Raw genomic sequence first — 15554 nt, 5'->3', positions numbered from 1 at the left:
GTATCAAAACGAATCATAAGGTATCATTTTAAACATTAAATTGAAGTTTATGATTCCATTGTATACTTCAGGGCAGTAGAAATGTACACTTGAGAGAGAAATACATGACATGCTAAGGGAGAAAAGAAGTTTCCCTAAACCATCTCTTAAAATAAAGCATTGTCCCATATTTTTCATGTGATTTTCCCTTATTTCCATTTATCAAAGGTGGTCACCCTAGAATCTGAAGCACAGAGCAATGACGTGATTTGCTCACGGTCCTATTCAGTGCTAATGCTGGGCACAGTGTCCACACAGACTTCAAGCAAATATAGGACAACTGTATAAGACACTCTTCACTGTTTTATTCATGGCAAAATCATCTCCCAATAGGGCCAGTCTCAAGGTTAAAAAAGTCAGGCCTCAAAAATAATATATTTATTTGTTTGGGGCAAGTGGGGTGGGGGGAAGTCTTTAGTTGCCTTTTAATTTCTGAGCCTTTGGAGCTACACGCAGATGCTGGTTTCAAGCGTGTGGTGGTGAATGCTGTAAACTTTTCTGTTTAAAATTAAAGCTCTGGTTCTCACATAACCACATGAGTCCAGCACCTGGGGCTTTTAGAAAAAAGCCAAATAGCATGAGACTACTGCCAAAATTGTGAGAGTTGGGAAACCCCCTTTCCTTAGGCAGTAAGTGCTCCCGTGTGGGGTGAATGCTGAGAAACAAGACATTTGCCCCACAGTGACTTGTTCCAGGCCGCAGGATGAGTGGGGCTCTAGAGCCAGGAAGAAGAGGTCCCAGGCCACTGAATGGGCTAGTAGGACTGCAGCCACCCTCATTGTCTATAAGTAAGGTCCTTTACATAACGCCCTTTCAGGGCAACTCACAAACTACTGGTCCCAATACGCAGTGCTCCTAGAGGAGCCAGGCGGCTCAGACCCATCTAGACTACAGCTCCCAGAAGGCAGTGCTCCCTCCAGAGTTCAGCGACCAGCTCGGGGTGGAGTGTTGCATGCTGGAACTTGCAGTCCCCGCGCGCCATCTCCCGAGCCAGGGGCCGACTTCTTCTTTTGTCCACGTCTCACTCCACTAAAGTCTTTCACCGGAATCACGTGGCACAAACGGACCCCCGACCCCTTCGACTCCGATTGGTCCACAGCGGCGCCACGTGATGGGCTGAACCCGGAAGCCGCGGAAGGCGATTGTTTCCTTGGCTACGCCACAGGAAAGCGAAGGTCCGGTCCTTTCCGTTTTCACGTCGGCGGCGCTGAGAGTGGCAGCGGCAGCGGCAGCCGCCGCCGCCGCCAGGGAGAGGGGCGAGCGGCAAGCATGGGGCTGAGCCGGGCCTAGCGGGGCGGCGGGCAGCTGCTGCCATGAGCGGAGCTGCCGGTGGTGAGGGGGGGAGCGGGGACCCCGCAGCCCGCTGGGGGAGATGGAAGCTGTTGGCCCTGGGCCTTCTCTCCGCTTCCTCGGTGCTGGCAGCCGCCCCGGGCGCTGGAGCCATGAGCAGGGAGGAAAAGCGCCGGCTCGGGTAAGCTGGGAGACGCGGCGGGGGCCTGAAGGAGGGTGGGTTCTGCGCAGCTGGCAAGCGCTTACCTGGACCGGCTCCAGTCGTCACTGCCGCGTGGGGCGGCTGGAAGTGGCCACAGCCCCCTCTGGCATCCCTTTTCCCGGGGGGCTGGCCACTGTGGCTGCCTGGCGACAGCCCCCACACTGTCAGCTCCGTCGGCAGGGGCTCAGCCTCTGGCCCCGTGGAAGGGGTGCGGACCCCTGTGGCTGCTCCCCTCTGAGCGGGGAGAGCACTCCCCCATGGGGCCTGGCGATTCTCCCGGGTCCCACTGGGGTGTGGCTGAACCCCACTCCCCCCACGGATGGATCTCGGCCCTGTGGGGCTGATCCCCAGCACCGACAGCCGGCGACCTGTGTGACGTTCCCAGTCTGCGTGAGAGTAGTGCCTAGCCCCTCAGAGATGTACTTTAATGACCTTGTACTCCCCTGAATTTTTGGTACGATCCCCTTCTCCCCCCGTCACATCTACCTGCCTATCGGGTCATCTTCCCGCTCTCGTGGTTGACACCCCTAGTCTCTGTGTGGTCATGAAGATTTCAGTCAGGCATTGTATATGATTATGGGTACAAGTGGTCAAAGGTCAAAACCATACTCAGTAGGTGTTTGGCATTGTGGTCTAATTATGACAGTGTTTCTGGAACAAGTCAAGGTTTTAGCGTGATAAGAGATAGCATCTTTCATATTAATAAGAGTTGAGATCATCCCTGCCCAGTCACTGTGAGCAATAAAGTAAATTGTTTAGGGAGCCCAATTTGCATGTGTGTATAAAGCTAATTATTTAAAAAACTATTCTTATATGTAAAGGATAAAGAGTACAACATCAGTGATGAGGTATGTGTGCTAGTACATGGAGTAGGATGTTTTAGAAGGCAGTTCTGCATTCTGATCATGTCAGAGTAACAGCCGTGTTAGTCTGTATTCGCAAAAAGAAGAGGAGTACTTGTGGCACCTTAGAGACTAACCAGTTTATTTGAGCATAAGCTTATGCTCAAATAAATTGGTTAGTCTCTGAGGTGCCACAAGTACTCCTCTTCATTCTGATCATTATTGCCACACACTCACTGTGTCACCTTGACAATTTCATTACCTCCTTCATGCTTACTGTCATCCTCTGTAAAATGAAGATAGTAATATTTCACAAGGGTGTTGTGAGGCTTCATTAAGAAGTTTCATTATACTGTCATTTGGTCATTAGATAAAAAGCAGTATTTAATTATAATATGTGCACTCATTAGCTCTTTCATTCAAAGATGTCGAAGCACTTTGAATACATCACAAAGACTTGAAAAATACCTTAGCTATGTGTTCCTCACACGGCTACCCAAGTGGTTTAGGCTCCTTTCCTGGCCTGTTTACATTTTTAGGTGCTTTGTTTAACTTATGTTCTCTGTGTGCCATCTGATATAGGTGTATTAGTGATCTAGGATCTACCAGTACAGGCAGAAATGTGGACTGCTTCAGGTATTTGTTCAGCTTTTGCAATGCTGCAGAGGTGGAAAGAAGCCACCTTACTTTCAGAGGTGCTTATTTACTGAGGGGTCTGGGTTGGAGCACCTATGCTAGTAGGAGGTAATATATATATTTATATGGTAAGAACGTACCTTCCACAGAGATCCCGTTGGATAATGGTCTGGGAATACAGTTCATTTGAAGGAGGGAAAAAAAAGTTATAACCTTTTAATGTGCTAAATCATTATTGGACAATGTTTATAGGCTTAGACTCTGATCCTGCATCAGGATCTGCTTGGGTAGACCACACCGTCACATTGAAGTGGATGGGGCTCTCTGTGGGCCTAGGATTTCACCTGCACAGCTAAATTGCAGAATTGAGGCCATCAAATAGTTATAATTGGTGAAATGACTGAAAAAGGCACCATTGGGGTTCATGTTTATTTTTTTCTCTACTTTCATAATAAAATTTTTAGATGAGTTAACGTTATTTTTTTAACTGCCAGGGCAGTAAACTCAGTTGGGTGTTTGAAAATCTAGCTGAGTTCTTCTTGCCTCTTACATCAGCCGCAACAGTAATAGATGTTTTGTGAACATTGTTGATGCCCAAGTCAGAATAGAATCCAACTTGCTGTGTATTAGGTTTTTCCTTACTATTAGTAATGCTATCTTTTGTTAGTACAATAGTCTTTGCTAAGACAGGAAGCAGCTATCGAGAGAGTGAGTGCCATTGGATATAGTGACATTTCTGATCGTGACCACTATTTAGACATCACAAATATATACATTCATAAATAATATTGAAACCATTTTTTCTTTACTTACCAAGATTGTAATTCAGGGAAAATATGGAACCTGGTAACTTATGATTCCACTAAATTGTAAAATAGCTTTGGGTGTTGATGATACCAACTGTTGCAGAAGGAACACAGAACTATGTCCTGGGGTTTTTCTGAGTGAGGAGTGTGCCTCCTGGCTGGTTCTTAGATAGACAAGGTGGGTGCTTCTGTTGGTGAGAGAGTCAAGGGTTTCCAGCAACACAGCTCTTCTTCAGGTCTGTGAAAGAAACTCAGGATGTCACAGCTAAATGCAAGACCAAACAGATTGTTTATCATAAGTAAAAAGAAAAGGAGTACTTGTGGCACCTTAGAGACTAACCAATTTATCTGAGCATGAGCTTTCGTGAGCTACAGCTCACTTCATCAGATGTATACCGTGGAAACTGCAGCAGACTTTATATACACACAGAGAATATGAAACAATACCTCCTCCCACCCCACTGTCCTGCTGGTAATAGCTTATCTAAAGTGATCAACAGGTGGGCCACCTCCAGCACAATGTGCTGGAGGTGGCCCACCTGTTGATCACTTTAGATAAGCTATTACCAGCAGGACAGTGGGGTGGGAGGAGGTATTGTTTCATATTCTCTGTGTGTATATAAAGTCTGCTGCAGTTTCCACGGTATACATCTGATGAAGTGAGCTGTAGCTCACGAAAGCTCATGCTCAGATAAATTGGTTAGTCTCTAAGGTGCCACAAGTACTCCTTTTCTTTTTGCGAATACAGACTAACACGGCTGTTCCTCTGAAACCTGTTTATCATAAGTAGTTAGCACATATTCTAAGGGACCATTCAAGATGAAGTGGCCTGTTTACACCTCTGTAATCATAGGACAAAAAGGGGGGTTAGTGGCTTACGAATTGTTGTGATAAGCCATAAATCCATTGTCTTTATTATGGCTTTGTCTATACTGGGGGTATGTCTACACTGGCACTTAGTCAGCAAAACTTTTGTCATTGGGGGTGTTAAAAAAAATCCCCCTGAACGTCAAAAGTTTTACCAAGAAAAAGCTCTGGTGTGAACAACGCTTTGTTGGCAAGAGAACTCTCTTCTGCTGACAAACAGCAGCTACATTGCGTGCCTTTTAGCAGCGCGGCTGTAGCGGCATAGCCATGTCGCTAAAAGCTGCATATTGTAGACATAGCCTAAGACCATGATTTTTAGTGTCTAGCAAAGTATCTAGTAGCCTATTTGGTCTTTTCAGTATAATAATTGTGATTTAAAAAATGAAAATATACTGCACTGGAAAATTGGATTTTATGATTGGAAGTTCTTTTCTCTTTGCAAGTGGAATGCTCCCAGAAACAAATAATTGCACAATAAATTTAGGGACATGAACAAGTTTTATTCAGAAGAAGCCCCAGTATTGGAATAGCAGTAGTGTTACAGGACTGGCCTGTTGGGGATCAGTTTGTACACCACCTGCTACTTTTGGACTAGCTTTAGATGGTGTTTCATTCCCCTTTCTTTCATGAGGTCCAAACAGATCATAAATATCTTGCCACTGGTTGTTTCACTCATCAGCTTTATTTGGGCAAAGTTCCAGAGATGAAGTGAATGTTATGTATTTTTATGGGCATCTGATATTAATCTCCAGATATTAAACTACAGTACTTCTGTTGTGTTAAAGTTTGACACTTAGAAGAGGAAATATGAAACTGATCATGTATTCAACAAATTTTTTCCTGTTCCTTTTCTTAGGAATCAAGTGTTAGAAATGTTTGATCATGCTTATAGCAATTACATGGTAAGTAAAATACCAATTTCTTCATTATGCTTACACACAAATTAAAGTTTGTGTTGCATTTGTCAGCAGTTTTGTTATCGACCTGGCAGTTTTAAAAAACTTGCTGAAACTCTGTTGGGGGAAAACTGAAGTTGAAGTTCGTATGTGCAGCTTATATTATTTTCTTTTGAAATGTCTGTTTGCATATAAGAAATATGAATATAGGGGGAGAGTAATGTCTGATCACAGGAACAGTGGCTAGGAATTCCTGACAGGATACTTAACCTATGCTTGATTTTTTCCCCCCTAGATCTGAAATGCAGTAGTCTCTAAGAATTTGTGTTTGTAAAGGTAATTGACAATGAAAAGTGCTAAATTACAGAATTTAAAATATTTTAAAGGGAAGCAGATGTTGCAATATAGTCTTGATATCTGATTTCCCAGTTGGATCCTTACAGGTGGCCTATAAAGCTAAAAGGTAATGGGGCTCTCTACAGGTAAACCTGCATCTCTCTCACTGCAGAGTCAGGACCTTACCATATAAACCTGCTTGCTATTCTTAATGTATGTTGTCTCCTCTTATACATTTCCTACTATATCAGTGTTCCCTTGACTTATTTGGTAGCATGAGACCCCAGAACAAAAATGTTGCAAAATACCATACAGACCAAGAACACTTGAAAAGATACCTGTCTGTAGTTATCAAATTCTAGTGAACACATTAATTGTTAATAATGTATTGGTTGTGCTGGTGAATATTATATAAAAATGTTTATATGTTCCTGCAGATAACTTTGATTATACTTTGTGGGCCTAACATTAATTATATAACCTCATATTTGCTTGGGATGTTACATTTGCTGTAGATTTTGCAGCTGCTTTGCTCTCAAAAGTTCCATTTCACTTAAAAAAAATAAAATAAAAAAAAAAACCCTGTAGCATCAGACCCACATTGCATAACTTGGTGCTAAATAAGCAATTGTAATGTAATTAAGTGATCCACATTTGCTACTGTTTACATGATATATGTGTGTTGTAATTTAGTGTTGTCAAAACAATTTTAGGTCTTTTAGTTGTCTTCACATGTTGGACATGAGACTGATTTGTTGTTTAGTGGGTCTTGTTATACCCTAATTTATTAGTTTGGTCTTGTTCCAGAATAAATAATTGTTTTTATTTCAACAGTAGAATCTCTACATTTAAAATACAGTTATTGATAAGAAGAATATAATATTATCAATACACTGAAATGGGAAACATTTTAGGGGAAACAGGTGACCCGTTAACTGTACATCTGAAAATCTAAGGCAATCTAAGGTTTTTTCCACACCCCTGAATGACATAAGTTATACTGACAAAATCGGTTGTGTAGACATGGCCTGAAATACCAATTATTCTTATGATACCTTAGTCTAGTAAAGTGTGTATTTTTTTAACAAAAACATTTTAATTGTTTTCATCTTTGTATTTTCTCTACTGGGCATATAAGTGTTCTTATTATAACACAGACCTTTCTTTCATAAGTTGCACCTGCTCACACATGGAAAACCACTGTCCCTGGAGAGTATGTTGACTGCATGGCTCAATATTATGCTATAACCCTTTAACTTCCAAAGAGGTTAAAAGTTAATGAGACATGTAAATAGATAATGTATACAGTGAATGAGATTCTTTGCCATTTATAAATGCCAAAGGTATTAAAGCACAGAAGAGAAGCTATTGTGAGGACTGTTTTTTATTAAACATGTTCAGGTATGCAGGCTATGAAGTGGTACAGAATTGTTGTTTGATTTTTGAAAAATAAAACAAAACTTCAAGTAGTTGTTTTTGGTTGACATTCTGACTCTTCTCTATATTGCCTAATAGTGTGACTAGCAACTGACTTCTTTGGATAGAAATAATTTTTCAGAGTAGCAGCCGTGTTCGTCAGTATTTGCAAAAAGAAAAGGCGTACTTGTGGCACCTTAGAGACTAACAAATTTATTTGAGCATAAGCTTTCATGAGCTACAGCTCACTTCATCGGAAAGCTTATGCTCAAATAAATTTGTTATTTTCTAAGGTGCCACAAGTCCTCCTTTTCTTTCTGCAATTAATTTCTAGTTAGATACTTGAAACCTCGCTACATAAAAATGTCTGGCTTTCAATCTGCCTTGCTTTCTCTTTATTGCTTTTAATTAGGTAACCTACCTTGCCTAACGTTGGACAAAACTCTTCAGTCAGCTGAGATATTTGTGCTTTACTTTTCATTACTATAAATTTGAAGCTAATAAATACCTTCTCTACATTTGTGGCAAGAAAATGTTGGGTTAAGAGGAAGTATGACTTCAGACATCCTGGAAGCATAAATGTCAAAAGGATATTTACTTGCCACGTATGCTAGAGCATTAAACAAACAAGTCTCATTCTGTGTTTGTTTAACTTGAAGTAAAGACTGGAGTTTCAACCTTGACCTTGATAGCAAGAAAATTAAGTGTGTTTTTTTTTTTAAAAAAAAACAGCAATTTTTGAGACAGGGAGCTGAAAATTGTTGACTTACTATTTCTATTAATGTTTTTGGACTTGAGTGGATTAGGCTCACATTTCACGTTTGCGTGCAGGGGGATATCTTTTATACTTTTTCATATGTCAATTGGGAGGGCAGAGAGTAGCTTTTTATTCCCTCACAGACAAGTCTAATAGCTAGGAGCATTTCTTCACACTTACACAAAGGATACCTGAAAAGCCAGTTGTGTTAGTCCCTTGGGTCAGTAGTCCTAATCATACAGCACTGGCAGCGCTGTGCATTGTTCGTAAGTGGAATGTATCAATGCTGTTCTTAATTTACAATCCTGACATAGACCAAACAGCCCTATTTGTCAATCAATACATGCTTTTATAAATTTAAGACATACAGATGTTTAAACTATGTAGTTTGTGTGCCTAATTTTGCCCTTGATACATCTCCTCTTTATCCACTGATCTCAACTGAATTGGAAGGGGCATTTGGCCCCATAGCCTTAACCCATCTCCAGATAGATCTAGATAACTAACCTGTATTCCCTCATTTTTCAGAGTGTTTCCTGCTCTTCAGGATGTAGACTGTTTACTTTTATTTTACTGAGTAATGTTCCCTTTTCTGTCTGTCTTGAAGGTAGCTTTATCAGAATTACCTGATTATTGGCTTTCTCCACAATTTTAGCTATTGAGCTCTTAATTTTGAATTTCCTTCTACTTCACAGTTCATTAATCAGTTTTTCAGGATAATTGTAAGGTGTACGATATTCAAAATGAGAGCTATACCCTGGCTCTGGTAGCTGAACTCAGGAAGAATAGAAGGCGGTGATAGGACCAGAGTCTTCAAAGAACAATAGGCCATCAATTGAAAAACAACCCATACTTTTTCTTCCCTACCCCATGTGTCTGGATAACCAGTCACACTAATCTGTCACAGCATATACTCATAAATGATATTGAATGTGTTCCACTTCACATATTCATTTGCTGCAATTTTGCTTTTATTATGCTGCTCATTAATTTCTACTTTAAAATTAAAATTAAAAGATAGTATAATACAGCAACCTGTGGAACTGAGGTAGACATGTTCAATCACTAATTGTTCCCTCATACTACACGTCTTATAGGAAGTCAACACCTTGCACAACATTTATTTTAAGTATTTTTTTTGGACTTTATACAGCTTTATTTTACTAATTCTATTGGTGATTATCATAACTTGCCAAAAAACCTGGGTCATTGTTCATAATTAAAATAAGAATTTTTATGTATGTTTTTATTTCTTTATATGTGTCATTCTGGTAGTGGTTTAAAAATAAAACTGTTTGGTGAAAAGCTTTGCATTTACTAGCCCAAGTACAAAACTTACTTGCCTGCCCATTCCTATATTGATAACTAAGAAAAAAGAATAGTAAAGAATAAAATTGTCAGACACACAGAAGAACATAAATTGTTGCTCAAAAGTCAAAATGGTTTCTGTAAAGGGAGATCATGTCTTACTAATCTATTAGAGTTCTTTGAAGGGGTCAACAAACATGTGGACAACTGGGATCCAGTAGACATAGTGTACTTAGATTTCCAGAAAGCCTTTGACAGGGTCCCTCACCAAAGGTAAATTAAGTTGTCATGGGATAAGAGGGAAGATCCCTTCATGGATTGAGAACTGGTTAAAAAACAGGGAACAAAGGATAGGAATAAATGGTTAATTTTCAGAATGGAGAGGGGTAACTCCATTGGTGTTCCCAAGGGTCAGTCCTCGGACCAATCCTATTCAACTTATTCATAAATGACCTGGAGAAAGGGGTAAACAGTGAGATGGCAAAGTTTGCAGATGATACTAAACTGCTCAAGTTAGTTAAGACCAAAGCAGACTGTGAAGAGCTTCAAAAAGATCTCCCAAAACTAAGTGATTGGGCAACAAAATGGCAAATGAAATTTAATGTGGATAAATGTAAAGTAATACACATTGGAAAAAATAACCCCAACTATATATACAATATGATGGGGGCTAATTTAGCTACAATTAATCAGGAGAAAGATCTTGGAGTCATCGTGGATAGTTCTCTGAAGACGTCCCCGCAGTGTGCAGCGGCAGTCAAAAAAGCAAATCGGATGTTAGGGATCATTAAAAAAGGGATAGAGAATAAGACGGAGAATATCTTATTGCCCTTATATAAATCCATGGTGCACCCACATCTTGACTACTGCGTACAGATGTGGTCCCCTCATCTCAAAAATGATATACTGGCATTAGAAAAGATTCAGAAAAGGGCAACTAAAATGATTAGGGGTTTGGAAAGGGTCCCATATGAGGAGAGATTAGAGACTAGGACTTTTCAGCTTGGAAAAGAGGAGACTAAGGGAGGATATGATAGAGGTATATAAAATCATGAGTGGTGTGGAGAAAGTGAATAAGGAAAAGTTATTTACTTGTTCCCATAATATAAGAACTAGGGGCCACCAAATGAAATTAATGGGTAGCAGGTTTAAAACAAATGAAAGGAAGTTCTTCTTCACTTAGCGCACAGTCAACCTGTGGAACTCCTTGCCTGAGGAGGTTGTGAAGGCTAGGACTATAACAGGGTTTAGAAGAGAACTGGATAAATTCATGGAGGTTAAGTCCATTAATGGCTGTTAGCCAGGATGGGTAAGGAATGGTGTCCCTAGCCTCTGTTTGTCAGAGGGTGGAGATGGATGGCAGGAGAGAGATCACTTGATCATTACCTGTTAGGTTCACTCCCTATGGGGCACCTGGCATTGGCCACTGTTGGTAGACAGGATACTGGGCTGGATGGACCTTTGGTCTGACCCAGTATGGCCGTTCTTATGCTAAAAAACTAGCACTTTATGTGCTTGTCAAAAAAGCCAGGAGCAAATAGAGTTTTGAAAAGCTATTTTAAAAAAAAAACTTAAAAATCAAGTCTTACACCAAAATATTTCACCAGTCTCGTCTCACTCTTATGTCAGTTTCTGACTGTCCGATTTTAGTACTTTTTATTTGGCAGTTACCAAAACTCTGAACTAGGGCCCTAAGGCTTGATTCTGTTCTCACTGAAGTCAGCTACAAAATTTGCATTGATTTCAGTGGAACCATAAACAGGTATTTCATAGAATATCAGGGTTGGAAGGGACCTCAAGAGGTCATCTAGTCCAACCCCCTGCTTAAAGCAGGACCAATCCACAAGTTTTTGCCCCAGATCCCTAAATGGCCCCCTCAAGGATTGAACTCACAACCCTGGGTTTAGCAGGCCAATGCTCAAACCACTGAGCTATTCCTCTCCCCCTTTTATTCAGCACACCTGATTTGGCCTATACTGACATTGTTGATGTTTCTGACTGATTGAAGGGTGCTAAGTAGTGTTAGAGTAAAACTGTTTTGCTAGAGCAATGGAAAGTAATCCCTCTCCCCACCCCTGAAATGGCCATCATTTTCAAAAACTACTCCAAACTTGTCATGTTTTCCTTTGTGTTGCATAGTCATTTGGTTGTATTTTATTGTTTATGTTCTGACTGAGTTCTTTTCTCATTTTCACTGATTCTGTGACCTTGGACAAATCATGGAGGGTAAAATTTTCAAAGCATCTAAGTCCAGTTTTCAAAAGTGGCTTAGGAGCCTCTATCTCTTCAATTTTTTTTTCAGTGAGGCTTAGGTCCGAAGTCACTTAAGCGCTTTTTAAAATGTTATCCCTAACCTTTGAACTTCCTTGTCTCCTTTCTGTAAAATGGAGCTAATTTTCACATTTTTGTAAAATGAGCAAGTCTTCCACCCAGACTGTTTTTGCACTAATGTTGGATGAGAGATCAGTTCTTTAATGGAGGAAAAAGACTACTCAGTTCTCCACTGCAGATATGCAATCTCCTGTGCATTTGTTGCAGGAAACACAAGATGAACCTCAAGTGTTCAAATTGAGCAATTATTTCAGAGATGCCATTAAGTACTCCAAAACAATTGTTTCTCTGGGGTAAGGGAGATGGGGCATTGCACTGTATGGCCTGGCTTCCAGTATGTTTTATGTGGTCTAACGGTTGTCAGCCATTGACTATGAAGAGGAAGCTGTTGCTGTGTTATTTTGAGTTTGAGTTTAGCCACATAGGTGATACATAGATTTTCATAAGTTTACTACAATTCTGCTTCCTTTCAATAGGTTGCAGAGATGTACTCTACTCTCTTTACCTTCTGGTTTTGTTCTGACAGGATCATGCCTACCCAGCTGATGAACTCATGCCTTTAACTTGCCGTGGACGGGTTCGGGGTCAGGAACCTAGTCGTGGGGATGTGGACGATGCCTTGGGAAAGTTAGTATTTGAAGCAGTGACTATCTTATATGAACATGCAAATCTTAACACATTTTGCTGCTAATACTTCAGTTGATGTGCACTCAGAACCCTTGTTTGGTTTTCTAGATCGGGGTGGGCAAACTACAGCCCTTGGGCTGGATCCGGCCTGTCAGGGCTTTGGATCTGGCCTGCGGGATTGCCAGCCCCATGGTGCAGCAGGGTTAAGGTAAGCTCCCTGAAGCAGCCGGAGCCACGTCCCTGGGGAAGGGGGGAGGCAGAGGGCTACGTGTGCTGCCCTCGCCTGCAGGCACTACCCCTCGCAGCTCCCTTTGGCTGGGAACGGGGAACCACGGCCAATGGGAGCTTCGGGGGAGGTACCCGCAGGCAAGGGCAGTGCGCCGAGCCCTCTTCCCCCTCCCCCAGGGGCTGCAGGGACGTGGTGCCTGCCGCTTCCGGGAGCGGTGCAGTGCCAGGGTATTCAGGGAGCCTGCCTTAGCCACGCTGCGCGCCACTGCCACCCCGGAGCCACTCAAGGTAAGCGGCACCGGATCGGAGCCTGCACCCCAAACCCCTGCCCTGAGTCCCCTGCACCCTTCCTGCACCCCAACCCCTTGCCCTGAACCCCTTCCTGCATACCACACTCCCTCCCGCATCCCATCCCCCTGCCCCAGCCCTACGTTAATGGCCCTGCATGCAATTTTCCCACCCAGATGTGGCTGTCGGGCCAAAAAGTTTGCCCACCCCTGTTCGAGATGCACAAAACTGCAGAATTGTCATATTATAAATGAGAGAGGTGGTGGGACCAAAACATAGTTTAGTAATTTCTATAGCCACTTTTTCCTCTAGTCCAATGAGGTGAACTAATATGTAGTTACCTTTATCAAGAAAAAAGGAATTGACCTCATCAAATGGGATAAGAGTTTAGAATAATTTTGCATAGTACAGTTTTTTTCTTAGAGAAATCATCGATACATGGGTGCACGCTTACGGCCACCAGTAAATTCAGTGGCTGAAATGGGTGTGGCTGGGTTCATTATCAGCTCTTCAGAGCAATAGACTATTGGCCACTGTGCTAGTTTAATAAGCCACGTTTTAAATGACAGAATTTTCAAAGGTAACTAAAAACAAGAAGTCAAAATGACTCCAACCATCATAAGTGTAAACTATTCTGTAGCTCCAACTCCAGTTAGTAGGAGTTGCAAATGTCTATTCAAAGAAGAATAGGTTTAATTGTTGTCAGTATTTACACCTTCCTGTTAAATATCCCTCATTTAAAACTAGCATATTTTTAATCAGCTGGCAATCTGTGATGATTATGTCACATTATTTCTAAGATTTTTGGGTTAAAAATAACATAACACAATATCTACCAAAAACGTACCGAATTTTAATTATATATCTGGTTTAAATTTTATTTCATAGGTTTTCATTGACACTGATTGATACCTTGGACACTCTTGTGGTAGGTTTGATCTGTTTTGCAATGTTTCACTGTTGAATAACTGTTTATCTACCTCTAGTCAGATTTCCAGGTTAGAATTCTGTTTTTTTGAGATAAATGTGAAGTGTTAAGTAAGGAAACTGAGTTAAGTCTCTTATTCCATCAAAAAGACAGGTACATTCTGTTGTAAAGACCTGTAAACAATGGATATAATAGACAGTGATGTTGTTTGGAATTATTATTATTTTTTTAATACTAAAACAGTACCTTGGCCTTGTAGTTCATCTAAATGAATGCCCATTGTGTTGCTGTTAGTTTTTTTTTTTTTAAACTTATAACAGTAATATACATTTGCTTCCCCTGCTAATGTAAGGGCTTTTCTACACTTAAAATGCTGCAGCAGCACAGCTGCACTGCTGTAGCCTTTCACTGTGGACACTACTTGCACCAACGGAAAGGGTTCTACTATCAGTGTAGGACGCGGTGGGCAAAATTTTTGGCCCGAGGGCCACATCTTGGTATGGAAAATGTATAGCAGGGCATGAATGCTCACAAAATTGGGGATTGGGATGCGGGAGGGGGTGTGGGCTGTTGTGTGGGGTTGGGGGTGCTGGAGGGTGCTTCAGGCTGGGACTGAGGGGTTCGGAGGGCAGGAGGAGGCCAGGGCAAGGGGTTGGGACGCGCGAGGGGGTCAGGAGTGCAGGCTCCAGGTGGCGCTTACTTTAAAGCAGTTCCCAGAACCAGTAGCATGTCTTTTCTCCTGCTCCTATGCGGAGGCGCAGCCAGGAGGTGCACGCTGCCCCGTTGCTTGGGGTGAGGGCAGTGTGTGGAGCCCACTGGCTGCCCCTATGCATAGAAGCTGGAGGAGAGACATACCGCTGCTTCCAGGAGTTGCGCGGAGCAGGGCAAGCCCCGGATCCCATTCCCTGGCCTGAGTTAGAGGGCCAGATTAAAACGTCTCGAAGGCTGGATGAGGCCCCTGGGCAATAGTTTGCCCACTCCTGGTATAGGTACTCCGCCTCCCTGCGAGGTGCTGTTTACACAGAAGGTTAGGTCAGTTTAACTGGATATTTCACACTTCTGAGTGACGTAGTTATACTGAGCTAAATTTCTAGTGTAGACCAGGCCCAAGTTAATCTGTTGACTTCTGAGGCTTTTACTCTTGGGGAAATTCTGCGCCAAAAAATTAACAATTCTACACACGATTCTGCAAAATTCTGATTATTTTATTTGTCAAAATAACACAATATAATCATGCCAGTTTCAATTATTTTGGTAATTAATTTCAAAATACCTTTTAGCAACTCTGGCTGTAACAATACAGACCACAAAAGAGATTCCCTCACGAGTAAAAAAAAACCCAGTTCCTGCTTCTCTGCCCTTCCCCCTGCCCGCACAGAGCCCAGCCACAGGTCCCCCACCCAGACACCTGCACCCTTTCCCCCCCAGAACCCAGCTGTGGGGTGCCCCCAGCCCACACATCTGCACCCCCTCTCCCGCAGAGCCCAGCTGCCTCTTGGCCTAGACACCCATGCCCGCCTCTCCAGACACCTGCAACCAGAGCCCAGCCGCAGGGGCCTCCCTGGCCCAGACATCTGCGCTCCCTCTTCACAGAACCCAGCCGCGGGAGAGCCCCCCTGGCTCAGAGCCCTGTACCCCCGCCCCACCTTAGAGGCCAGCCATGTAAAGCCCAGGGATCCAGAGGGAGAAACAGCCCGTTGCTGCATCCCAGGCTTATATGGAGTTTCCTGCACACCACCTCCTTCCTTCAGGCATGC

General features: G+C 42.4%; 1 protein-coding gene across 3 annotated transcripts in view; it reads left to right on the top strand.

Moving 5' to 3' along the window:
* The first annotated feature begins 1156 nt into the window (after positions 1 to 1156).
* The window catches only part of EDEM3 (ER degradation enhancing alpha-mannosidase like protein 3), a 46661-nt gene continuing 32263 nt past the window's right edge, over positions 1157 to 15554 (top strand). For 2 of the 3 annotated variants that reach the window (XM_048860330.2, XM_048860328.2), the window contains exons 1-4: positions 1157 to 1510; positions 5539 to 5584; positions 12253 to 12353; positions 13758 to 13797. In XM_048860330.2, the coding sequence (XP_048716287.1) occupies positions 1353 to 1510; positions 5539 to 5584; positions 12253 to 12353; positions 13758 to 13797 (345 nt within the window). In that variant the 5' untranslated portion in view covers positions 1157 to 1352. The remainder of the gene's footprint in view (positions 1511 to 5538; positions 5585 to 12252; positions 12354 to 13757; positions 13798 to 15554) is intronic. The other variant, XM_048860331.2, reaches the window with a different exon arrangement.

This window comes from Caretta caretta, chromosome 8 (genome assembly GCF_965140235.1).
Source record: "Caretta caretta isolate rCarCar2 chromosome 8, rCarCar1.hap1, whole genome shotgun sequence".
NCBI classification, from domain to species: Eukaryota; Metazoa; Chordata; order Testudines; family Cheloniidae; genus Caretta; species Caretta caretta.
The sequence above is the reverse complement of the archived record's forward strand: the minus strand, read 5'-3'. Positions and strand labels throughout refer to the sequence as shown.